This window comes from Heterocephalus glaber, unplaced genomic scaffold, assembly GCF_053883595.1.
Source record: "Heterocephalus glaber isolate CG9 unplaced genomic scaffold, H.glaber_assembly_v1.0 deba00001719, whole genome shotgun sequence".
In the NCBI taxonomy this organism is placed as follows: Eukaryota; Metazoa; Chordata; class Mammalia; order Rodentia; family Bathyergidae; genus Heterocephalus; species Heterocephalus glaber.
Window position 1 is genome coordinate 944,016 of NW_028258432.1, and position 27,188 is coordinate 971,203.

The 27,188-nt window shown below is 45.7% G+C and overlaps 1 protein-coding gene across 2 annotated transcripts in view; it reads left to right on the forward strand.

Moving 5' to 3' along the window:
* Positions 1-19,615: 19,615 nt before the first annotated feature.
* Positions 19,616-27,188, forward strand: part of Atp12a (ATPase H+/K+ transporting non-gastric alpha2 subunit) — a 28,914-nt gene continuing 21,341 nt past the window's right edge. The window contains exons 1-4 of one of the 2 annotated variants that reach the window (XM_021236397.2): positions 19,616-19,807; positions 20,421-20,561; positions 25,430-25,489; positions 26,321-26,524. In XM_021236397.2, the coding sequence (XP_021092056.2) occupies positions 19,799-19,807; positions 20,421-20,561; positions 25,430-25,489; positions 26,321-26,524 (414 nt within the window). In that variant the 5' untranslated portion in view covers positions 19,616-19,798. Of the gene's footprint in view, positions 19,808-20,420; positions 20,593-25,429; positions 25,490-26,320; positions 26,525-27,188 lie in introns of those variants that run through there. The other variant, XM_021236398.2, reaches the window with a different exon arrangement.

The window sequence follows — 27,188 nt, forward strand, 5'->3', positions numbered from 1 at the left end:
CTTGAACTCACTATGTAGTCCAGGCTGGCCTTGAACTTGCAGCAATCCACCTGCTTCAGCCTCCCAAGTGCTGGGGTTACAGGTATGTGGTACTACACCTGGCTCAAAAACATCAAATTTAATTGGGAAACATTAGAATTTCACTTAAAATCAAGGGCAGAACAGGGAGCCCGCTTGCACCACGCTACCCCGTCTTAGAAAGTGAGCTAATTTCACATAATAAAAAACAGAAGCAGGGGCCGGGGATTTAGCTCAGTGGTTTCGCCTCCTGCTACGCAAGCGCAAGGACTCAAGTTCAATCCCTGATACCAAAAAAAAAAAAGAAACAAAAGAGGCTATAATTGAAAATAAGTGGGAAAATTCATTATTTTCAAGTGATAAACATATTTATCAAATAAACCCAAGCCAAGCCACAGAGGGACTATGGATTCAACACCATTGCCTGCTTCCAACCCCGGCCACCCTTAGCCTCAGAGCGACATCAAAGGCCATGAGAGCTGCTGCTCAGCTTCCTCTTTACAGTTTACACGTTCCTCAAACCACCTCCCCCTATGGCTTTCCCTTCTCCTCCCTCTCCACAGGCTCATCTGTTCACTTCTCATCTTGAGATAAGAAGAGAAATCAGAGAATTCCACAGGTTTGGACTGCTCAGAAGCATTCCTGAGCAGTGGAGGGGAACTAAAAGGAAGGTTTATGTCACAGCCAACGTCAGACTTCACAACTTTGCCCTTCACAGCCAAGGTCAAACTTCATGCAGAACAGGAAGTACCAGATGGGCCAGTCAGCTCTGTGCTTCCAGGATGCATCCCCCACCAAATTCCTAATGCCTAACATCCTGATATTAGGGCTTCCCTTCTCCCACATTAAACCAACAACAACGATCCATCCAGAAGGACAACAGACTCCAGACACAGATTGGTCTGTCTGCTAACACCCTGAACCCCTTAAGCCCCTCTGAACTTCTAGATCTAACACTAGGGAAAGGTGGTAGCTAGCCCCCAGTATAGCAACACTGACTTTCTACCATTGGTCGAGTGGAATTTTAAACAGAAATTACACTTAGGAAAAATAAAGTTTTATTTCTCACACATCCAGCTTGCTGTCTGAGTCTCCCCCACTATATGAACACTATTGGTGTTCAACACATATTCAGAAGTCACAACCCTTTCCCTAAGCCACAAGACACTACAGCATTGACAGTCTCTGTGACAATCTTCCCCTGGCAAGCCGCAGAGGTGGCAGCTTCTGAGAACAAGGACAGTGGGTGGGAGATGGAGCCTATATGCTACATTGCTTTGTAATTTCCCTTAAATTCAATTTTGAAGAAAGAACTGCAGCTCCTGGTTCTTTGCTCCCTACGTGAAGGGATTACACAAGGACACCAAATCTTAGGTGCGAGTGACTCGGTGTGCTCACCCGACCTTAATGATGTCATTCTCCAACCAGTATTAGAATCTGTATCTGCACAAACTTTATGAGAACACAAATTAAAATTCTATTTTCAGGACACAACGCACTCATAAGGAAAATACAAAGTCTATTTCTAAGTAAATATATTTGGGGAACACTGTCTCCCTCCTTACGCCCAAGAGCTTATCTGGTTTGGGAGGAGCCATGCCTCTGATCAGGACTGATAAACTCATCTGTCACTTACAAACCTTTCTCTTCTCGGAAGGAATTTTCTAACCCTTCCTAACTTGTCGCCTTCTCCCTAGAGTTGATTGGTTAACACAGGGCTCCAAGGAGAGAGGGCTACTAGTCATCTGTAGGAGAGTGCTGGTCTCCAGCCTCCCCTTGTCTTGTCTTGACATCTTCAATGCAGCGAGGCACTTTGGGCCTTGCACCCCGACACTCCAGCCTGACTATGAGATGTTTGCAGGCTGGGAGTGTGGCTCAGTGGAAGAGCACTTGCCTAGAATACCCAAGGCCCCGGGTTCCATCCTCTGCAACACAAAAGTGCACACACACACACACACACACACACACACACACCCCAAAACCCATCAGCCATTCTGCCTGACCATGAAGATGAGAAGCAAATCCACCCAGCTATAAGTGCCAGCCCACCTGGGATCCTTTCTCCCATCCCTACTCGGTACCTCAGCATCCAGTACCCTGCTCAAGTGTGGCTCCCTGCAGGTCACCCCCAGCTCACCAGCACCAGTGCTTTGTGGGAGAACAGCAATAAAATGGATCTATCTCCTGACAAAATTTTAAGAGCCTGTGCTATTCTGAGGGTGTGAAGAGAGTGGGCAGGGCAGATAGTTACCTGACAATTCTACAGAGAGCTTTTGGTTTCTATCAACTCTCATAAAATCTTTTGTGGAACTTTAGAGAGAACATTCAACAAATCCTCCCTTCCTTTATGCCCAGTCAGGAGAGTGAAGCACAGGCTGCACAGCACAAATAACTCCAGGTTGCAGGCCCCTCTCTGGTTGTAGTGCTGTTACTTGCTCTGTGACGTTGTGAAAGCCACTCAGCTCCACTGAACCTTCACCTGCCCATCTAGAAAGTGCATGTAGCAACTGTTACCGGTCAGGGTCTAGTCAGAGAAACAAAAGTAGCAAGAGCAGTGAAGTAAGAGATTGAGTGCAGGGCTGGGGATTTAGCTCAGTGGTTCTGCCACCTGCCTGGCAAGTGCAAGGACCCGAGTTCAATTCCCGGTACCAAAAAACAAAACAAGAAAAAGAGATTGAGTGCAGAGAATCAGCTGAGATGATTGCTGGACTGAGTCACAGGCTGAAAACTGTCAAGAAGGGCAGCTTGGGGCAAGGGGTGAGCCAAAGCTACTGTCACAGGCGGAATTTGTTCTTCTTCAGGGATGCTTCAGTCCTGCCCTCCCCCCACACACACCCCTTGACCCACCATGCTCTCTTTATTTTTTGACATAGGGTCTCAATATGTTACCTGGGCTGGCCTTGAACTCCTGAACACAAGTGATCCTCCTAGTTCAGCTCCCAAGTGCTGGGACTACAGGTATCACCACTGCCCAGCTAGCTCTGCTCTTAAAGTCTTTCATCTGTTTGGATGGGGCCACCTACACCCCCCAGAACAGACTCCCTTGCCTAAGTCAACTAGTTACATGGCTTTCATTGTACCACACAGCAACCTCGATAAATGCTTTGAGTAACTTGAATGAATGAAATGAATGAATGAAAAGTAGCCTCACCAGGCAGACACAACAAACTGACCCTCGAAACACCATTTCCCAGCCACTCTCCAGGAAAGTGGGATGATAAGCCCCGCATCACATACTTGGGAGATTTTAAACTTCTTCTCTTTTTAGAAACTTGAGTTATTGAATGAAAAAGAATGCAATGAATATGAAAGTCTAAACTCCATTCAAAAGCCCTCATATCTGTCAGTGTACACACATATGAATCTACATGGTTGTAATCAGTGGACACAGCTACTTCCTGCTATTTCCACCTGACTTTATATCATTCAGCCATGTCTTTGTATTGCTCTTTTCTACAAATCTGCCACTTCTCCCAATTAACATAACATTCATTCAGGCTATTGTGCTATAATTTGCTGTCATAGATCCATTTTCTGGCCATTTGAAAAGTTCCAAACATTTGCAATTTAAAAATAACTATTATGAACATACTTACATAAATAACTTTCTAAATTTTTGAGTCACTGTGCTAAGGAAGAGTTGGTCCTAAATGTAGAATTGCTGGACCAAAAGATGTGAAAAAGCTTTGTAGCTCCTATAATAGAGAACTGGCTTGCTATAAGGAGGACAGGATTGATTTACAATGTACCTAAAAATATACAGGAATCCTTGTTATTCTAAAGTTCTGCTGCCATTGGGTGGCTTTTCCTCCAAAGTTTATTTAATAAGCGTATGGTAATCTTTGAAGATGCAGTCCCTCAATCAAACACTTTTTCCCCAACTTACAGGGTGCAATCCTGTTTTCCTCCTGTGTAAACCACCCATCCTATCCAGCCCTCACCATACACTGCCTCCTAACAAGCTCTTTTCAGCTAGATCATAAGCTACTCAAAAAGAAAAACCATTCTTGTGGGCTGAGGGTATAACTCAGCAGTAGAGCCCTTACCTAGCATGTGAGAGACCCTGGATTCCATCACCTACAAAAACGAACAAATAAAGCATTCTTACAACTTGTTCATGTCCTCCAGATCACCCACTCCTTGTAGACTGCCTTCCCTGCCCTGACCAGTGCCTAAGTCAGGGAGATATGAATGAGCTCCTTCCACTTCCAGGTGTCTGTGAAGGACCAGGTCTCTCAAGAAGCACCTGGAGCAAGCTGGATCTATGATGGAAACCGCAGGCTCACAAAGAAGGGGTATGTTTTCATAGTTATGGGCTAGACTCTGCTTATGCTAATGATGCACTTATGGTTGCTACTTGAACTAATTAACCTCTTCCTCCTAATTTTTGTTTTCAGAGCTGGGGCCCAAGGCCTCATGGATGCTAGCCATGTGATCTGCTACTGAGCTATGTCTCCAATCTTCTTCTTCTGATTTAACTTGAAAAAGTCAGGCCTGATTCTCCAAAAACTTTAGTGGTCTTTTAGGGCAGATCTTCTGTTCCAGAAATGCCCTTCTGAAGGAATATAATAGGGTCGTAGCACCTCTAGAATTCTTGGAGTTGTTTTTTGGGGGGTTTTTTTTTTTGGTACCAGGGATCGAACTCGGGTCCTTGCACTTGCAAGGCAACCGATGGAACCACTGGGCTAAATCCCCGGCCCTGGAGTTGTTTTTAAATTAATTTTTAATCAACAGACAATAAATTATGCATCTTTATGGAGCCAGTGTGATATGTTGGTACATGTAAATACTGTGTCGTGATTAATGTAGGACATCTAGATTACCTCTGATCACAAATATTTATTTCTTTGTGGTGAGGATATTCAAAATCCTCTTGTTGCTATTTTGATTTATACAGTACGGTATTGTTAACTGTAATCACCCTTGTGTAGGAGCACTCCAGAACTCACTCCTCCTACTCAGCTGTGACTTGGTACCAGCCAATGACCTTTCTCCATCCTTCTCCCTTCCCTCCCCTCCCAGCCTCTGGTAAACACTCTTCTACTCTACTTCTATGACCTCAGCTTTTTAAGATTCTGAACATGAATGAGATCATGCAGTATTTGTCATTCATCATTCTATGCCTGGCTTGAATACTTAACATTGTAATCTCTCCAGATCTACCCCTGTTGCCATGAATAACAATATTTTATTCTTTTTATTGATGAACAATATTTCATTGTGATATATACATATATAGTACACATATGTACACACACATGCGCACACACATATCCATCAGTTGGTGGACACTTAGGTTGATTCCATACCTTAGTTATTGTAAATAGTGCTTCAATAAGCACAGGAGTTCAAATGTCTCCCCCTTCAAATCCCACCCCAGGGATCCGGGATCAAACCCAGGGCCTTGCACATGCTAGGCAAGTGCTCTACCGCTGAGCTATCTCCCAGCCCAAGATATCTTTTTCATATATGACTTCATGTCCATTGGATATAAAGTAGTGGCATTGCTGAGTCATATGGTAGCTCTAGTTTTTAACTTTTGGAGGAACCACTATACTGTTTTCTACTCTGGCTGTTTTCATTTATATTAGAAAGCATGGCAACTCTCCAAGGAGGAGGAAAATGCTGTTTCATAAAACATCAGTGAATGTATTTGTCCTTATGACCATGTTGCAGGACTAAGATTCCATGCATACGTTTAGAGGAGCTGCTGATAGGGAGACCCTCGAGAGACCATCTTTCTATGCCCCTTTGTCATAGATTAATAGTTACAGCTGAATATGCTGATTCCATTTGGCTGACACCAGAGAGGCCAAGAGAACAAAGGTACTTAGGCACCTGTTTGGATTTTTTCCTGTTTTCAAACCTCCAAATGTAGGTGGTCCTCTAAGCTGTAGACTTGATTCTACTCTGATCTGATCAAGTTGTTACTCAATATCCTATTTCCTTTCATGTTTACATGCTGTGTTTTAAAAGTGTTTATGGGCCGGAGATTTAGCTCAGTGGTTTCGCCGCCTGCTGCACAAGCATAAGGACCCGAGTTCGTATCCCCGGTACCAAAAAAAAAAAAAGCTAAAAGAGTGTTTATAACCAATATGAAATTTTGTAGAAGTAACTTGGCCTCTTTGAGTTCCTGGGAAAATAAGAATTCTTTTTTTCAGGACTCACTATGTTACCTAGGCTAGTCTTGAACTCCTAGGCTCAAGCAATCCTCCTGCTCAGCTTCTTGAGTAGCTAAGACTACAGGCATATGCCACTCCACAGAGTGAAAAGTGAGAATTCAAATCACTTCACTGCAGTATCTCAGGTAAACCTAAAGAGGGCTTCTGCTCAGAGATTCTCTCAGTGGAGCTGTTTACTTCTGGCCTGCCTGCCACTGCGACTTAGACATCCCAATGTGAGTAACCTGGCTTCCAAACAAACCATGAGGAAATCTGGTCTGTGAAAATGCAGTGGTCTTATAACATCAAGGCTGTCATCAATGACTCTTCCATATAAAACCCCATCCTGAAAGGCAAAAGATCCCACAGATTCCTTTTGGCTACAAATAACCAAATACTGCCTTTTCCATTTAATTGATTTGTCATATGCTAAAACTTCTCTGTGTGGTTTGCTAGACTGAAGATCTTAAGGATGTTTTATTAGTTGGCACTCTCCACAGACCCAGAACAAATAGAACGTTGGGAGAAAGAGAGAGAGAGAGAGATTTATTTTAGGGAATTGGTTCATGCAATGTGGGGCTAGCAAGTCCAAAATCTGGAGGTCAGGCTGGGGACCCAGAGAGGAGTTGGTCATTTCTTATGGAGTCCAGGGGCTGTCTGCAGAATTCCCTCTTCCGCCCCCAGTGGGATTTCATGCTTTTCTCTTCAGGCATCCAACTGATTGGATGAGATCCAGCCACATTATGGAGGGTTGCTTTGTCTCCCTTACGTAAAGTCTACTGAGTTAACTGTTAATAAGATCTCCAAAACATCTCTTTTTTTAAATTTGAGATGGGTGTCTCACCATGTAGTCCAGGCTGGCCTCAAACTTGCAGTGATCCACCTGCCTCAGCCTCCCAAGTGCTGGAATACAGGTGCAAAAAATATCTTCACACCAGCATCCAGACTGGTGTTTGGCCAAAAACTGTGTACCATGGGCTAAACCAGTTGACACAACATTAATCATCCCAGAAATTCATTCAGAATTTCCCAAGAGCTGTGAGGTTGCATCAGAGGGAAGGAGTGACTAAACAGACCAGAGTTTTCACTTCTGCCTGGCCTGCCTCTCATTGCTTTCAGAGGCAGATTGGATCAGTGCTTCTGGTGGAGGGCCTGGTTCCCAACTGTCACCAGGCATTGCTTCTTGGGAAGAGTGTAGCTCCAGAGGATAGCCCCAAATCTGGATCTTCTAGTTTGAGTTTAGATATGAAGAAAGATGGCTCTAAGTCCCACTCAGATCCTGAGACGTTTTCATGGGCATTTTTAGAATAGGTCTGTAGTTTCAGAGCTCAAAGCAGCCTGGACTCACTGCAGGAACAGGGCTGCCAGCTCCTCACACTTCGGGAACATCATCAGGCCAAACAACCCCACAATGGAGCCGAAAGCAACAGTTAAGCCCAGGATTCACAGAGCTGAACGGCAACATTTCTCACAGAGACCAGAGGAGCCTAGACCCAAAGCCAGATGTCTAGAATTTTAAATTGACAACATGGTTGTAGACTGGATGCTACTGGCTTACTTCTCCTGGATGCATTCAGAATCCTGGCACCTACAAGCCACCCAGTAGCTCCAATGCCAGAAAAGTTCCCATCTCTCTCTGTCCTCTTCTCTGTTCCGGCCCTGTTCACATTCCACAGCTAACTCACTCCATGTCCAGCAGATGCTACAGTTTGCATCATTTCCCACAGAAAGAACCACCTGCCAGATGCCTTAGTCATCCACCAGGCATCACCCACAGCCTGCAGGTGCCAAACCTCGGTGTCTTCCCAGGTCTTCTAACATCAGAGCTTTGACTATCTCTGAACAGGTAGCCTTCTGCTCAAGATGCAGCCATGATCTAGGCCACAAAACCATCAGGCTGTAACTCTTGGACCAGCCCTGTATATCTGACTTCTTTCATTCGAGGTGCCTCCACCAACCCACAGTTAACCAGGCAGGCCCAGGCAGCTCCAAGTGCTAGTGCTGGATGCAATTCAGGCTCCAGCCAGAGGTCTGCACATTGGCAATGTGCTCCCCCACCTTGTACACAACACACTTATACCAGTTATATCTAAGAATGAGAAGTAATTGGAATTGTGATCACTATGGCCACCCCAATTCAATATATTCCTATAGACTGGATCTGTGTTTCTATTTAAGAAAAGCTTTCTACAAAATGACACTCACATAGAAACCAGACTCCAGAACAGAGTGAGACACTGTCACTCATCATTAATAAGATGTATACCCAACCTCCTATCCTTGGATGGAACTGGTTGTATTGATTTACCCCCATTCCCATAAGAGAGACCCTTTGTCCAAGGTGGCTATGAGACATTTGCCCCTTATACACAAATATGAACTACAAGAATAAAACACCCATTTTAATTAAACGTAATAAAAGAAAACTTTACAAGGGTAAGGTAGAGCTAGAGTTCTCTGACCAGCAATGTGTTAGAGTCAGAAAGGTTCTCTCCTTTTACTTTTCTGGTTTTTTTCCAGTACTAAGGATTGAGCCCATGGTCTTCCCACTGAACTATATCCTCATCCCCTTTTTTATTTTTTTTATTTTGAGACAGGGTCTTATAAGTTACTAAATTGCTTGGACTGAGCTCAAACATGAGATCCTCCTGCCTCAGCCTCCCAGAGTTGTTGAGATTACAAGCATCTGCCGCCACACCCAGCTGTATTTGTTTTGTTTTGTTGCAATGCTGGGGATTGAATCCAAGGCCTTGTTCATGTAAGGCAATCACTGTACTGCTAAGCTACATCTCCAGCCCCAGAAAGGATTTTAAAGAGTATCTAGCATTTCAGTTTTAGGAGACACCCTGAGGAATCACCAGAGGACAGGGTTAACCTCTGCTCCATCAACTCAGGGTGTTTTGGGTGTCCACACCAGCAGGGTAGGACCCAGTGATAGGGTTCATGGCTCTCATGACCACTTGTCCATAAGAAGCACTTGAGACGTTTTGTAAAAATAAGGTTGCAGGACTTATCCAAGAAATACTTGGATCTACGATTCAGCAATCTTCATTTTAAAGTCCCCTAGAAGATTCTGCAATCAGCCTAGTTTGGGAGCCCTGAGGTCACACAAGGTATCAGCAAATTCAATGAGAGAACAAAAAAGCCAAGGCTAGAATCCAGGTCCACAGATCCCCAGCTCAGCGCTGTTTACAAGGAGATTAAGTTTCTCTCCCAAGCTGGAAAGACATATCTTTTAGATTGCACACAAAAAAGCATTTTTTTTAATTTTTCAGGGACCCTCACATCCAGCATCTGAACTCAAGCTGCAAAGTGAGTGTTTTCAGTTGTTTGTGAGGAAGACTTTCCTAATTGGAAAGTCAGTCACTAAATGCATGGGTGATAAAGGGAATCATGAGGCTTTCTTGTTTGTTGTTTGTTTGTTTGTTTGTTTGTTGACAGGGTCTCACCATTGTTCCCCAGGCTGGTCTTAAACTCCTGGACTCAAGCCATCCTTCTACTTCAGCCTCTTGAGTAACTGGGACTATAGGATTTGCACCCAACTTAAGCTTTCCTTTTATAAAGCTATTTTTTAAATTTCTTTTACTTCTCTAATTCAGTAAGTCCTCAACTTACAAACATTCAAGTTGTGAACTTTCACAGATACCAATGGACCTTGCATTAGGGAGAGTCTTAGATGCCAACAAACCACCAAAGCATCTCATGCATCTGCAGGACGTTGTCACAGTTGTGCTGCTATATGCTTACTGTGCCTAAAAGTAAAAATAGTTTATTCACAGTATTTGCACATGTGTGTTTTGGGGGTTTTTTATGCTTTACGTTGTACATTTGTGTCACGAAGATGTATAAGACTCACTTTGTCAGAGTTCATAAGAACAAATCCACCTTATGAACATTCTTCCAGAAGGGAACTCATTCCTAAATCTGAGACCTAGTGTACAATTGATAAGGAGATACCTGATACTCATCAGTCACCCTGGCCATGTCTCTGAGGATGCAGCTCAGTAATAGAGCAAAAAAGAAAGAGAGGGTGGGGGGTGGGGGGACGAAGGGAGGGAGGGAGGGAGGGAGGGAGGAAGGAAGGAAGGAAGGAAGGAAGAAGAGAGGAGAGGAGAGGAATGAAATGAAAAGAAAAAATCTGACCTAGACACGCCTCAAGGAGCGCACATCCAGGAGAAGGAGGAAATGGAGGCTGTGGGGCCTTCACCCTTGGGAGAAGGCAGAGAGTGAGGAGCTGTTACTCAGAGAAACAGCAAGTGTGGGTAGACTGGGCCTCGTTCCAAATCCCATCGAGTCCTAGGAGAAGGGAAAGTCACAATGTGTTCTTGGTTTTGTTTTGTTTTCCTGCAGTTCTGGGCATTGAACCCAGGGTCTTTGCACTGAGCTATATTCCCAGGCCTTTTTTTACTATGAGACAGGGTCTTGCTAAGTTGCTAAGTTGCCCAGGTTGGGCTCAAACTTGCAATCTTCCTGCCTCAGCCTCCCAGAGTGCTGCTATTACAGGCGTGGGCCATCATGTGTGGCATGTTTTTTCCTTTTAGATCTTTGTGTTCCTTGATATTTCATGCTGGTTATTGTTGGAGTGTTTTGTTGTTCATTTTCTTGATTTTCTTTTTGTTTATGTTTGCTTGCTCAAGGCTTCTCTTTCACCCAAGTTATCCTTTGCTCAGTCAGAAAAGAAGTATCCTGCAAGAAAGAGGTTGTGTATTCTGGGGGTGGTCTATAAATACCTGGTGCCTGAGTAACAAGGTGACCTCACCAGCAAGGATCTCCTCAGTGTGTCCCAAGCCCCGCGGTTGTAGAATGTGCGCCCTCTGCTGTTACCTCTAACAACTGAACGTTGGTTTTGAGACAGCACTGAATTCCCACAGCACAGTTCTCAGATCCAAAAGTCTCTGGATTATTGCTAAGAATCTTCAGTCTAAAGTCACTAGCAGAGAGATCTTCTGTCCTGTTCTCGATGAATGAATTCAGTCAAGACACAGGAAAGCACACATTGTAAAAGCAAAAGCAGCGTTTATTACAATGTGAGAACAGAGCAAGATGAAAGTACCCCTCACTGTAGAAGGCAGGCAGAAGCCAAGACAGCAGTTGCAGAGTGGTAGTTTGGATTTTGTCATAGATGGGACAGTGACTCTTGAGCTTAAGGAACTAGGGTGATTATCATCTCGCTTTTATAGTGATCATGCTTATTAACATTTCATCTTAGAAGTTACTGTTGTAAAATGTCTTCTTGGTTTTTTTCTAAATGGTCAGTGTTTTCCTTGAAGTACATGTACCACTGTCCCAGGGGGGTTAACCTTTTCTTTTTACTACTAGGGCTAGAACCCAGGACCTTTGCACTGAGTTACATCTCCAGCCCTTTTTTAATTTTTTATTTTGATTCAGGGTCTCACTAAGTTGCCCTGCTGGGCTCCAACGTGCAGTGCCCCCTCCTTAGACTCCCAGAGTGCTGATTAACTGACATGTGCCACCACATCTGGCTTACATACTTTTAAAATTTACAGAAAAAAATTTTAATCTAAGTTAGGTTTTAGGACACTGTGGCTAGATTTTAAAATGTTACTTTTATTTTCTTTTTTTGTGATCAGTGAACCAATGGCCATAGCAACCAGGAATACTACATGTCCAGTTGTCTTATTTTAAAAATAAATGACCTTGGCCCAGGGATTTAGCTCAGTGGTTCCGGCGCCTGCCTCGCAAGCGAAAGGTCCCGAGTTCAATCCCCAGCACAAAAAATAAATAAATAAAAAAATTTTTAACAATGACCTTAATGATCAAGATGCAATATGTATATGTACCAATTCCCCAAGATGAAGGCAGCTATTACATATTACAAACACATAGAATTATAATAAATAAAAATAAAAGTAAAGGACCCTGACGTTTTGGCTGACCACATGGTGCAGCTGTATATAATGTCTAACTAAGATTTTATTATGTTGTATAGATATTTTTGTCTGAGACCTAGTACGTAATTATAAATGTGTTATACACCAAGGTCTTTATTGTATTTTTGTTTAACTATAACTGACAAAATGTGTTGTTTGGATCTCCTTTCCCCCAGGTCTGTCTGAATACCTACTTAACAAAGTGACAGTTGATTTAAAAAACAAAAAACAAACAACAAAAACTGTCCTCCCACACTCATTCAAAATGACAGTCTTAGACAAATCTAGCTCCTGTGGGCTCCTGGGATGGAAAGGTATGGTGAATGTGTTTTTTCTTGGTTGGCCTAGCAACCTGCAGGAGCTTAGGTAATGTCCCCAGATGTGCCTGCCAAAGGACAAGCAGTAAAGGACTCACACCTAAAGCATCTAGAGGGAGGAGAGTGGCCAGAATCAGCAAATAAAAATACCAGACACCCAGTTAAATGTGCGTTTCAGTTAAGCAATGCAAGTATAAGTGTATCTGTAACACTTGAGACACACTAAAAAATTATCCACTGTTTATCTGAACTGCAGCTCCAACAGAGCATCCTGTGTGTTTTTTGTAGGGTTTTTTGTTTTTCTTTTGTTTTTGGTACCGGGGATCGAACTCAGGTCCTTGCACTTTCGAGGCATGCAGCAGAACCACTGAGCTAAATCCCCAGCCCAGCCCTGTGTGTTTTTGGGGGGCAACCCCAAAAGGGAAGAAAGAGAAATGAGGATGAAAAAGCCAATCCAGAAGCCAAGGGTCTTGAACAAATTGCTGGTGACTAGAAACGGGTGACAGCTGAGCCATTAGCCCTAGATGAATCCCAGTCCTACCGAGGCTCTGGAATGAATCTGCCAGGTCCAGCCGTATGTAATTGAACCTATTGCAGGGCTAATTTAAGTCTTGCCATCTTGCCTTTTAATTCAAATTCTTGTCTAAGAAGAAACTGAAGAGAACCTCAGCAAAATACTTAGTATTTTACTATCCTTGAAGCCTTCATATTTAAATCCCACTTCTACTCCTCCTCTACAGTTAGCCCTGCTCCACACAAAGGCAGCTGGTCCGACTTTTCTGATTCTGCCTTTTTCCCGGTTGGTAATCACGTGGGCCACCTGTTAATGAACACACGTTGTGTAGTTTTATTTCCTAAGGGGATTTTTTTTCCTGAGGGGTATTTTGACAGCTACGTGAGACTGCCCGTGAATGTGCCCGTGTTTTCTCTTGCACAGACCTGAACAGGACGTCCTGCGGTTGAGTGAGGCCTTTCCCACTACTTGCCTCCCCAGCACCCAGACTTATGCTAGGAGCCAGTCCAGTGCACCCCACCTGTGCTAATGGGGCCTACACCACCCACCAGCTGTCAGGTGGACTTCCCTGTAGGATTTACAGCCAGGCAGCTGTCAGATCCCTCCCAGTTGTCCTTGACAGCAAGGTTTCTCATTCTCTTTACTTGTTTTTAATTTCCTCAGGTTTGTGTACAAAATGCCTGAAGTCTCCAGTCAAGTTTTTAACTCTTCACTGGGCAGTGGTGTGGCCCTCCCTCCTGTGTCCATTTGGGTCAACAAGAACTCAGTCCGGCCCTAGAGTTCCTCTCTCTCTCTCTCTCTCTCTCTCTCTCTCTCTCTCTCTCTCTCTCTCTTCCCTGTTTCAGGAGTGGATTTCAGTTATTTTGAAGCATTGATTGAAGGATAGATCCATTCACAGAGTTAGACCAACTTATTTCATGTAACCTTCAGATGGTGATTATCATGGAAAATTATTTAAAGGCAAGAGTTGTTTTTTTTTTGGTACCAGGGATCAAACTCGGGTCCTTGTGCTTTCGAGGCAGGCACCGGAACCACTAAGCTAAATCCCCAGCCCGAAAATTATTTAAAATAAATCAGAGACAAAGAAAATGACAGCCAAGATAATGATGTAATTGCTATCTGTCCCTGGTTCATATGGAACCTGGTCACCAAAAGGTCATTCTTCTAATGCACCCAGAAACCTACCTTGTCCTGAAATCTCATGAGAGACATGTCAAGCATGAAACCAGGGACAGGGTGGGATAACACAACTGTGTTAGCATCACTGGAAAAAGAACTAAGACATCAAATTCTACTTGATTAACTTGCATCATCATTTAAAAGTGATAGCCCCCACTGCTCTTGGATTGGAGCTCTTCTTTGTGGACAAGGTGGGCCACGTCTTTGGTGACATGTTTTCATTCCAGAGGCCCCCTCTTCCCACATGGCTCTTGGAACAGCTCAGTTCACTCTGGAAACACTAGGTAAATATACATTTATAGAGAGGCAGTGAGGGAGGGGAGTCGCCTAATAATCTTCTCTAATTTAGATTGGGTGGATATCAGACTATCATTTGCCTTTTCTCTAGTTTTGTCTCAAAGATTTGGGCGGGGGGGGGGGGGTAATGGCAGTAGGAATTGAACCCAGGGCCTTATACATGCTAGGCAAACACTCCATTATTGAACTACATTATCAGCTCAAAGATTCTTGATAGAGCAAATCAATTATATATGAAATAGTCTCAAAGGAATTGAGATGCTTCCATAGGGCAGAGCAGCTGCCCACCTCATTTACAAAATCTACTCACTGACAGGAAGCAGCCCACGGAAATTAGGTGCAGATGGGAACAACAGCCAGCTTAACTAAGTCATAGCATCAAGAGGGATCTTGATTTTTATTATAGACCCTCTCACCTTCCCCAGACTGCTATTTCCTTCATTCAACTCTCATTCTTCAAAGCTTCCCAAAACACAGGGATATGGGGACAGCTCGATTCTTGCCACTCCCTTATGGAACTTGTCTGCTCAGCTCTTGTTCATTCCTACCCCCACTCTGACCTCTTGGCAGGAGGCAGTCCCACCTTGACTTACCCAGCCTGCAAACCCAGCTGCACTTGAGCCTTTTGAGAAGCACCCATCCCTCCTTTGCCGGAAGCTCATTCCTTGCTTTGCTCCCCTAGAACCCTCAGACTGCCCTGCCCACCCAGCCACCCAGTGCTGGACCACGGCCACAGAGAAGTGTGGTGTTCACATTCTAACCAGAGAGGGATCTGTCTGGTCTTCCCCAACTAGGTTGAAATCTCTTGTGGAGGCACGTCCTGGAGTGGTGTTATACTTGTACCACAAGCCCCTAGTTAATAACCCAGGAATAAATAAATATGAGTATACTTGCTTGGGCCTTGCAACTTTAGAGGGTATGATAGCCAGTGACTGAAAGAGTATGAATCACTCATGAGAAGAGGCACATTCCTGCCAAGTTAGCAAATGCACCTGGGTGAATAATATCCTTTATGCATCTATCTATCTATCTATCTATCTATCTATCTATCTGTATGTGTATATGTTGTATATGTATTAATATGTTAGAATGTGTGTTAGGAGGGGATGAGATATGCGGAGAAAATCTGTTTTTATCCTAAGACTAAAAACCAAAATTTAAAACACATCAGAATGTAGTCTTTTTTCTTTTTCAATCAGCTGTTATAAGGAAAGTGGTAAGCTAGGTGCCGTGGCATGTGCTTCTCCGCTGTTGGTGGGAACCTGAGGTGGGAGGGTCATGAGAGTCCAGGAGTTTGGGACCGGCCTGGGCAACACAGTGCAACCCAGTCTCCAAAAAAATAGGAAGAAAATGGTGATTTTCTGAAAAAGCATCTTATTATGGAAGGCAGGAAGAAGAAGAAGAAGATGTAAGGCAAAGGGTACAAAGTCACAGGTAGGATGAATTCTTCTAGAGACTTAGGTATAACATGAGAACTAGAACTATGGTACTGCATACTGGAAATTGCTAAGAGTGGATTTTTGGCTCTTACAAGAAAATTAGTTGACTATAGTAACTCACTATGTATATCAAAACATCATGTTGTACACCTTAAATTAAGCAATTGTATTTTAAAACACCTTATTCACACCTGAAGTCACAGAGAAGAGACCCTAGGAAACCTAAGGTGCCCAGCAGAACTACATCTCGGGGGAGCTGTGCCCACAAGGACAGAAAGTGTGTCCCATGCGAACCCACCAGTCCCACTAGAGCCCCTTGAAGGGCTCTGACTGCCTCTGAAAACGCCACTGCTCGCTCTGCTCATGGTCTTTGCCAGCCCCGGGCAAGATCTTGGCCAGCACATGAGTCACTTTCTGAACAGCAGGTTTCTTTCTGCAGGATGTTCAGATGCCAATCCTGGGATTTCCTATCATGAAGAAATGAGGAAATAACAGAGGCGTGTGAGGCTGCAGCCTGGTGTTTTGTTTCTGACTTCAGCTCTAGGCAGCCCTGGTCGGCAGAGCAATGCCGGCCTAGTCACAGCTTGGTCCATAGGTGAACACAGGTGTGTGGGGAATGTTCTAGGTGGGGACTTTCTGGTGTGTAGGAGAGGAATCCAGGCACAGGGAGAGGGCAAGTGGGCAGGAGAAGCACCAGCCAGTCCGGATGTGAAGCAGGAAGTGAAACTTCCTCTTCCCATTGTCACCTGGGCCCTCTTCTCTGCCATTTTGGATCTTCATGGCCAGCAAACTGGTGGGCAGCTCTCTATATCCTGCGTGCTGCAGCTGAAGGGCCTCTCAGGGAAGTCCTCCAGGACAAGGCCCAACTTAGCTCCCTTTCTACCTCTCCCACTTTCTCCAAAGGTGTAAAGTAATAGAAAAAAATCAGATAAATAATCCTTAGCAATAAAAATCACATCATCTTCCTTAGTCTCTTCTGTTCTTATACCAGAATGTAGGAGAGTGGGTGATTTATAAATAATAAAGCTTTATTTTCATGGTTCTGGAGGCTGACAGGTCCAAGGTTGAGGGGCCGCAGCTGGTGAGGACCTTGCTGGTGGGGACTCTGGAAAGTCCTGCAAAAGGGGTACGTCCAAGAGACAAAGTCAAAGTGGTGCTAATAACAGACCCACTCTGGATTAATCCATTCATGAGGGCAGAGCCCTTGTGACCTATCATCTCTTAAAAGTCTCACCTGGTCTTATGTCTTCATACCTCACAAGGGGATTAAATTGCAACCCGAGTTTTGCTGGAGATGCTCAGACCATACCTCCCTCCCAGAAGTCTCTCTCCTTTAAAATCTTAATGCATTTGCAGCCTGTATCAGTGGTGGCAAGTCTACGGCACATGTGCCGCGGCAGGCACATATCACTGAAAACTCTAAAAGGTTCGCCACCACTGGCCTCTACCACTTCCTACTAAAGTACTTTTCCCTCCCACCATTTCCTGTTCTTTGCTAATTGTGCCTCTCCAATTCAAGCTCAGCCCCTAAAGGGCAAAAGATGGTAGAATATTGATACTTTTTCATCCCCTATGTCTAGTTAAACTTCAAACACATTAAGTGTATTAGTTAGCTTTCCATCACTGTGACAGAAATACCTGAGCTAACCAACCTGAAAAGAAGAAAGACTTGTCTTAGCTCATAGTTTCAAGGGCTTCAGTCCATGGCTGGCTGTCTCCCTTGTGTTGAGAACTGTAGTGAGACAGAGTATCATGGCCAGGAACACAAAGTAGACCAAAGCCGCTCACCTCAAGGCATCCAGGAAATAAAGAAAGAGAAAGAGGGAGGAAGGAGCCAGGGACAAAATACACTCTTCAAGGACCTGTCCCCAAGTGCTTCCTTCCTTCAGCTAGGCTATGGGCTCCACCCAAAGTCTCTACCGCCTCCGAACACTGCTGCATTGAGGGACAAGCCTCCAACACATGAGCTTAATGAGACATTTCAAATCCAAACCATAGCAGTGGGGTAAGAATTGACCTAAATGATCTAGGAATTGTTATATCATGGCAATTGCTCCAGACATGGAGTATCTGTCAATAAAAAGTCATAAGAAGAAAGGGTGTAGTTCACTGGTAGACACTTGCCCATTGTGTTCAATCTTCAACACCACGAAAAGAATAAAAGGAAAGAAAAAGAACAGTCATAGAAGAGATCCTTGGCACAGATGGCTTCTTTGGGAAGAGGAAAGAAGGCTCAAGCAGAAGCTTCTGCTGCGTTATGTAGGCTGTCCTCCAGCATAGCCAACCCCAGATGTGCAACTGGAACTGGTGGAGCTCAGAGTTCACTGCCTGGAACAGCATGAGTGAGGAATCTGGGGCCAAACAGAGTGGAGTCAGTGTCCAAGGGAAATCCAGTTCCTGGTTCTACATGGCAGGGCTGCTCCTAGTGCCTACATCACACACACCGGCCAACATTCTTCTTGAGGCAGGGCAGGTTGCCTAGCAGCCCCATTTTTCTTCTTTGGTAGAAGTCAACATTACAGGATACCTGATGGCACCAAGGGCTGCCTGGGAACTGTGGAGGACCCAAACTCTGCAGCACCCAGAAGGTGTCAGAGAACCCAGTGATGAAAATTGTCTCATTTGGTGGTCTTTTCCACCCTTCACACCAACAGATGTAACAGCCATCTTTGCCAAAGGGAGCTATTCTAATCACTAATGTGTGAAGCTGCGCCCTCCCCGCCCACTAGGAACACTCTCCTCACCTGGAGTCAAGCAGCAGGTTTGCTCTTGAAGTGTACACAGGGCTTGGGCTCAGGGACACCTCTCTGGGCTCCTGCTTCTGTAGTCTCTGTCCCAAAGGTGAAGCCAGACAAAAGTGAGCCCAAGCCACCTCTGCCTGCAAAGTGTCCTCAGGGATTCCCAGCAAATCATGGAACAACTATTTCATACAACTTCAGTATTTCCTTACTCCCACCTGCAAACCTATGCTTTGAAGAGTGTTCTCCCCAGGAAGAGGAGACAGGGAAGAGAACAAAAAGCTCCCCAGAGTCTGTTACCAAGCCTGGATCTGATTGTGAGCCCCCCCCCCCCCCAAGAATCTGCTCAGTCTACCTCCGCCTCAGAGAGCCCCCGGAGGCTTCCTAGCTCTTAGGGTTTAGCTAAAAGGTGACTTGCAGTGTCCTTCCTGCGTCACAGCAGATGGACCCCAGACTTCAATTTTGCCCTTTGGGGATTTGGAAGGAGGGAGAGCAGAAGGAAGAAAGGAGGGAAAGACTTGCAGCGCGGCACTGTGGAAAACAGAGGTCTCCAGGGAGGTGGGGCAGGGGACGTCATCTGGTTCCCGCCGCCTGCTCCCCGGGCCCTGTCACCTCACCGAGTGGTCCCCCTACCTCCTCCCAGGGTTTCCCCTTCTCCCTCCAAAATTGCCCGAACCCCGGATCACTTTCTAGATCTCTCTGAGGCCCGCATTTGCCTATCCAAATCCCCTCTCCCGGGATCTTGGTTTTCACGGTCAGGACACGTCTTTGGCGTGCACTCGCTGTCTCGCTTACATAGTTTATACATTTCTTTTGTTTGTGTGAAAATTACATTTTCATAAGAAAAGTGGGTGTGGGTTTCCCCAAAGCTCGGTCCTGGCGCCGCGCCCCTGGAGCCAGCGCCTTCTGGCGGGGACTCCGGGGGCGCCCACCCCGGTCGGACGTCGCGGACGTGCCCTCGGGTCACCACCCCGGGGCGTCGCGGGGAGTCCGGCGCGGCGGGGACGTGGGCGGGGCGCGGGGCATTTAAGGCGGAGGCCGCCTCCCGGGCCGGCGCTGGCGATCGACCGATCGACGTGGAGGAGGCGCTGGGTCCGCTCCCTCCAGCTCTGCGCGGCCGCCCGGGAGCCCCGGCCGTGCGCCCCACAGCGGACGGGACGGGACGGGACGGGACGGCGCCCGCAGCCCCGCGCGCCCCGCGCCCCCAGCAGCCCGCCGCCCGCCCGGTGGCCGCCAGCCTCAGCATGAGCAGGGTGCGTGGGGTCCCGCGCCGGGAGGGCAGCGGGGCCGGGGAGGGGGCCCGGAGGGGGATGAGAGGCAGCTGGCGGGGCCAAGCACCCCGGCGCCCCGCCGGCTGCGCGGAGAAGCCAGTCCAGACAGGCGGCAGGGGCCCCGGGGTGCCAGGCCAGCTCCGCAGCACCTGTCCTGCGGGCTCCGATTCGGGATGGTGCTCTGCTGAGTTCGACGGATGCACCATGGCCGAGAAAACCTGCCCTGCTGGGTACTGAGGGTTTAAGCTTAGTGGACGCCACTTCCCCGAAGAAACAGGGGCGGGGTTGGCGTGACCTGTGAGAAGGGGCCCTGGGAGACCCTGGTGCTACCCCCCCCACACCCGGACAGGTCCTGCGGAGGTGAGGGAAGGTCAGTGCCAAGCCAGCTGGGCGTCCCCACTGGAGGAGAGGACTAAAAGGGCTCTGGAGAGGCGGCAGAGGGGAAGTCCCCAAGCCCAGGCCTTCCGTGTCCTCTCCTGGTGTCCATGAGGGGGCGGGCGGGCTCCTCCCTGGGCGTCCTCACCCACTGGGAGCGCACAGCCACTCCTCTCAGAAAAACCACCAGGGCAATGTTTCACCTCTGCTTCTCTTTCAGAAAACACTAGAAATTTACTCTGTGGAGCTGGATGGAACAAAAGACACCAAGCAGACAGACCAGGAGGATGACAAGAAGTACAACGACCTGGATCTCAAAAAGAGTCATCAGAAAGAGGAGCTTAAAAGGGAACTTGATCTGGTCTGTAGTCTTCGGGCACAAGTGTTCCAAGGTGGTTGCCCCTGTAGCCTCCCTGTTAGGAGGGAAGAAAGCAGTGTCTGGGGTTTGGAATCCCCATAAGTTTGGTTTCCTGGTTTTTCAAAAAGAGAGCAATGATAATATCTGTCCATCTGCCAGTTTTCTTTAGGGTCCCTGTGTTCTGGTTGAAAGGTGCTCTGGGAAGAGCAGGGAGGGAAGAGTCTGGTTCCAATCCCCACAGGCACTGTGCAGACCTCTCCTCTCTCCTGGCCACTTTAAGGAGCTAGAAGCAACCATTTGCCAGTTTTCTGTTCCTAAGTGAAATGAATCGAGCTGGAGCCTCTCAGGAGGACAGCCAAAGCCGCTGGCCCTGCTAGGCTCAGGAGCGTGTGCCCTGCGAGGGGAGAGCTCAGTGGTAGGAATGCTGGGCTTGGGTTCCACAGCCCTCGGCTCAGTTCAGGTCTCATTCCACTCATGGAGCAAGTGAGCTGGCTGCATGAAAGTGTCATTATCTTCGTGTGAAATAGGAAATAAATAATTTGCAGAGTCTGTGAGGGGAAGAGGTGAGATGAGTATTTTGTAATTGCTGTATTTTGTGAGAGTGCAGTAGTATTAAGGAAGAACTTGGGAGTTCTTTAAGCTACCTGCAATTCCAGAGTCCCAACCTGGATGGGAACCGCGATAGATTTCATCTCGTGAATGCCAAAGGGGCACCGGGAAATGTCTACAGAGAGCCTGAGACTCTGCTGGAAGCTCCCTGCAGTCCAGGGCCGACTTCAGAGCCCTGTGATCTCTGGGAGGCTGCTGGGCTAACGCAGTCATTTCACTTGCTGGGGCCGGATGGCTGATTGTTTGATATCCAGGATTCGGCAAGCTGGCCTTGCCCCTGAAATTTGGGTCTGCTAAGAAATGCTGCAACCCAGAGCTGTTTAGGATTCCTGGAAAGCTGATTACACAGAGTAGCACTTGCTTTACATTCATTCACTTGTATTCTGATAAGACATTTAGAACATTTACAAAAACAAAAACAAAAACAGCCCTGAAGATTGACTAGCTTGAATTTAATCAAATTTCAGTGTGCTTAACACTCTGTTTCCTATTTCAAGGAACAGGAATTGGAAGTAGACTTCATCTCTTAGGGCTGTTAAGAGGGTTAGCTGAGATGTAGCAGGACAAAGAACACAGCAGGTAATAAATAGTACCATTTCTCATGTAACTCTAGCACTTTAGATTGAAGGCCTATCTGGTCTTCTCTGAAACTGCTGCTTATGTACCTGTCCCATCAAATGCCTGTTGATGGTGACGAGACCCTCTCTCCTTTGAGCACTCTGTGAAGATGGATACGACTGTACAGACGAAACATTTCCGTAGTATTAGCCAAAGCATTTTCCTGCTTTGTGGCTGATAAAAGAACGTCTTGCTTTCCCTCATCTTTCTCAAGCTTCTTACAAGAATCCTATACTTTGTCACATGGTACTTGAATGTTTTTATACCCTGACCTTTGGGCAAATTAGACCCTTGGTCACTAAAATTATCCCTGCCTTCTCTGTGTATCTCCACTCGGTATATCACTTTATATCTCGTTGATCTGTAGATCTGTGTATCTCTGAATATCTGTACATCACATCTGCCACTTTGGGTTTGGCCTTGTGCTATTCCAGTTCTGAACAGCAGAAGGCACCCGACATGTGCACCGCCTCACCTCACCCTTTCCCCTGTCTCCGACACCCAGGCTTCAGGGACCTCGCTGCAGGGACTTTACAAAGTTGGAGTTCCAGCCATGCAAACAATCTCTTTGATAATCCACTGTTGGGCCAGGGATTTAGCCCAGTGGTTCTGCTGCCTGCCTTGCAAGCACAGGTGCTGAGTTTGATCCCCGATACCAAAAAAAGAAAAGAAGACAGATAATCCACTGTTGTATCTGTGCAAACTCATTACATTATACTCTGCACAGAATTCTGTCTTAGCCCTCTGGATCCCTGCCAATATCACATTCAATTGATGTTGGTGGAATGGCTAAATGAGCAAAGCAGCATAGGCTGAGAAGAGAGCTGGAAGCAAAATAATAAAGTCTCTTTTATCGCAAGACCTGATCTTAATGCAACATGAAACTTTTCTGCATATTCTTGAAATACATGGCTCTGGTAGCAGTCACAGGATAAATCTCTGTTTCAGATAATCAGGGTTTAAATAATCCTGGGTGTTGGGCTTGCTAGGGGCTGAGGACAACTTCCCCTGAGTTTTCTCCTACAAGAAGAGACTTCCAGTTCTGCAGCCCAGAGGTTCTCAGAGGGAGAGGAGAGAGAGACTCTTCCCTTGCCTCACCTAGGGGACATCTAGGAATGCTTTCGGTTATCGCAACCCAGAGACAGTGTGGTAGGAAGTGGAGACCCCAAAACCAAGAATTATTGGTCTGGAATATCAGTAGTGCCATGGGTGAGAACCTCTGCTTCAGTCCTTCAAGGCTAGTAAAATCAGCCAGTGTGGGCCACACTGGTGTTTGCTTATTGGGAAGTTTTTAATCTGAGGGGCTTCTCTAACCAGTAAACTGCTTGAATTTCATGACTGGAATTCTTTTTTTTTTTTTTTTTTTTAATTCTTTCATTGGTACATTGTAGGTATACAACACAATTACATTTCTCATTGGGAATTGTACCTTTACATAGTGCATCTTGGTTCTTATTCTTTCCCCATTCCTAGCCCTCCCTTCACACCCTCCACCCTTCCCTATTTACAAAGACTTTATTTCCATTTTTTCCATTTCTCAGCATTTTTCCTTTCCCTTCTTTCCTTTCCCCTGACCCTCCCACTACCCCTACCCCTTTGGACCTTTTCTTCCTATTTTGCATTATCGATTATTCATTCTAGTAATTGGTACATTTTAGGTAGACAATATAATGACATTCATCATTGGAAATTTGCACCTTTACATAGTCTCTCTTGGTTCTTATTTTTCACCCTTGCCCAGCCCTCCCTTCAACCCCTCCAGTCCTCCTTATTTACAAAGCTTTTGTTCCTATTTTTCCATTTTCTCATATTCATCCCATTCCCTTCTATCCTTTCCCCTAGCCCTCCCACTTCCTTCCCCTTTGCCCCTTTTCTTCCTATTTCACATTACCTATTATGCATTTAGTCCTTATTTACACTTTCAGTTTGTCACACTAGAGAAACTATTCAGTATTTACACATGTGTGTCCTATTTATTTCACTTAAGAGTATTGCCTCAATGTGCATCCACTTAGCTATAAATGTCTCTAATTTCTCATTTTTTATGGCTGAGTAGTATTCCATTTTATTTTAAAAAACCACATTTTCTTGATCCAGTCTCCAGTTGATGGGCATTTGGGCTGTTTCCAAGTTTTAGCTATTACAAACTGCGCCGCTATGAACATGGGTGCACATATATCACTGGGTATGATTCTTTTAATTCTTTGGGGAAGATCCCCAGCAGTGGAATAGCAGGGTCAAATGGGACTTCCAGTCCTAGTTCTTTGAGGTATCTCCATACTGATTTCCACAGTGCTTGCACCAGTCTACACTCCCACCAGCAGTGGAGCAGGGTTCCTCTTTCCCCACAGCCCCGCCAGCATTTGTTATTGGTTGATTTCATGATAGCAGCCATTCTTTCTGGAGTGAGGTGGAATCTCAGCGTTGTTTTCATTTGCATCTCTTGAATGACCGGTGATGTTGAACATTTTTTCATGTATTTATTTGCTATTTCTACTTCTTTGTCTGAGAAATGTCTGTTCATTTCAGATGCCCATTTTTGGATTGGGTCTTTAAATTTGGGAGGTCTGATCTTTTTAAGTTCTTTATAGATTCGAGATAGTAGACCTTTGTCTGAGGAAGAGCAGGTGAAGATTTTTTCCCACATTGTGAGTTGTCTCTTCACACTGCTGGTGGTTTCTCTTGCTGTGCAGAAGCCTTTTAATAAGAAGAGATCCCACTTGTTGATTGTTTGTGCTAGTTCATGGGCAACTGAGGTTTTGTTCATAAAATCTTTTCCTACACTGATGTCTTCAAGGGTTCTACCTAACCTCTGTTCCAACTGGTTCAGAGTTTCTATTTTAATATTTAGATCTTTAATCCATTTTGATTTTAGTTTAGTGCATGGTGAGAGATACAGGTCTAGTTTTAATCTTTGGCAAGTTGAAGCCCAATTTTTCCAGCACCATTTATTAAAGAGGCTATCTTTCCTCCAGTGAGGGTGTTTGGCTCCTTTGTCAAAGATGAGATGGCTGAGTGTGTCTGGCGTTTTTTCTGCATCTTCTAATCTGTTCCACTGGTCCTCAAGTCTGTTTCTTTGCCAGGACCATGCTGTTTTTATCACAGTAGCTTTGTAGTATAGTTGCAAGTTGGGGATTGTGATACCCCCTGCCATATGACTGGAATTCTTAAGAGGGGTCATGCTTCTTCCAGAGACCCTCAGGGAGGGAGCTGCTGCCCAAACATAGGAACTGGGTGTACTTTGGGTTCAATCATCACCCTCAGCCAGTTCCAGGATCCAGGTCTGAATTAATTATCCAGCTGCTAGTACCTGGCCAATAAGGATGCCAGGACTTGCACATGCTGGAGAGCGGGGTGAGGTAGTAGGCATTGCTTTGTTCATAAGGCTAAGGACAGCTCACTCCGCGCCAGTGGCAAGTGCAGTGCAAACTCTTAGGGCAGCCATGACCAGGACAAGGCTGTCCCACAGCATCTTCCCTTGTTGCATAGCCACTGGCAGCAGGGTCCTTTTTCTCCTCTTCTTCACATTTTCTGCCCCATCCCATGTTTAGTGCCTCTCCCAGTTTCCAGGGCAGTAAGAGTGGGGGTTGAATCTTTTGGAATGACCTAATCCATTCTGTTCTCCTTCCCTTCCTGGATTTCAGGATGATCACAAACTCACCAGTGAGGAGCTAGAACAGAAATATGGCACAAACATCATCACAGTAAGTCATCAGAGAACTGGGGAATAGGGAGAGAAGCCTCCTGGCCCTGCAAATGAGAAGGCGGTACACTTCGGTGTGTGGGAAAGGCACCTTTAGGATGAGAGACCTTCAACTAAACCTGTAAGGCTACCCATGGACTGCAGTCTGGATCCTGAGACAGGGCCACTTAGCCTCCCAGAGCCATTGTACCTGAACCACGGCCTGAGCCAAGCTCTTTTCAAGCCGGACAGATGCCAGGACATAGAAAATCCTTTGCCTGTGGCCACTGGGGAGCTGTGGTGTCCCTACAAGGATACAGGCACTTCCTCCCTGTCTTCAGGAAGTACAGTGGTCAAGGGGGTTCTTCTTATCAGAAAACTGAGGAGGCTGTGTTAGAAAGTGAGGACCCCAAGTAACCATATGAGAGCCCTCATCTTACAGACTCCCCCACCACAGAAGTATTACTTCTTTCTGTGAATTCAGATCCAAGTTCAATTTCAAAAGTTTGCCTGTCTTGACATCTGAATGTCCATCTGTTTTCAAGTTAACAAAAGTACTTACCATGTAGTTCACACTGATTGGCAATGAAGGACAAAGGGAGACAGTAACCCTGGCCTTAAGGAGGCAGATGTGTAGGGAAGTGTAATGTCCACTCTATCCTATTTGGGTGGCCTTCGAGAGGCTGAAACTATACACAGAGAGATCCATGAATTACAACCGGAAGAAGCAGAGTAGACTCCTGGGGTGCTGCGGTGTCTGAACACTGATTTGGATGTACATCCATGGAGTAACCAGGTACCAGAAACTAATTACTGTTTGTTTCTATGTATGTGTTTTTCTTGGCTTTTTCAGGGTCTCTCCAGTGCTAGAGCTGCTGAGCACCTGGCTCGAGATGGGCCCAATACCCTCAGTCCTCCGAAGCAGACTCCAGAAATTATCAAATTCCTCAAGCAGATGGTGGGGGGCTTTTCCATACTTCTGTGGATAGGAGCTGTCCTGTGCTGGATTGCGTATGGGATTCAGTATGTCAACGATAAATCTGCATCTCTTGACAGTGTAAGCCACCTTCCAGCCATCAGTGGGCACAGTGCTGGGCCAGAGGCAAGATGCTGGTACCCATCAGTCACTGCAGGAGATGACAAAATCATAATCCTCCCCATTGTCAAACAAATACTACCTGACTTTTCAATGCTTCAGAAGCAATATGAGCATAAATTTTAAGACAGGCAAAACTCCCTGAGTTCCTATGGGAAAAATAATCTACATGCATGTGAAGTATTTTGAGGCTTTCTCCCCACAAAGCTAGCCTCTTCCTTTACCAGAAAAGGCAACTAACCTGAATGTCAAACCCACTACATTGAGTTGTCCAGCCCCATGCTAAGAGAAAGAAGCCAGATGCAAAAGGTCTTGTGTTGTATGAGGCCACTGATGAAAAGGAACTGTGTTGACATCCCTGGAGATAGGTCACATCAGTGGGGCAGGCTGGGGACAGGTAAGGAGTGACTTCCAAGGGACATGACGGCCTAGAAGTGTTCACAAGCTCAGACTGTGTATTGTTTTGGAGTATTTGCATAGACACAATGAGATATTTGGGGGATGGCACCTCAGTGTAGACACAAAATTTGTTTACATTTCCTACATGCCTTATTCACACCCTGAAGGTAAGTTTTTGTAATAATTTTTAGTGTCTGTGTTTTGACATGAGGTCAGGTGTGGAATT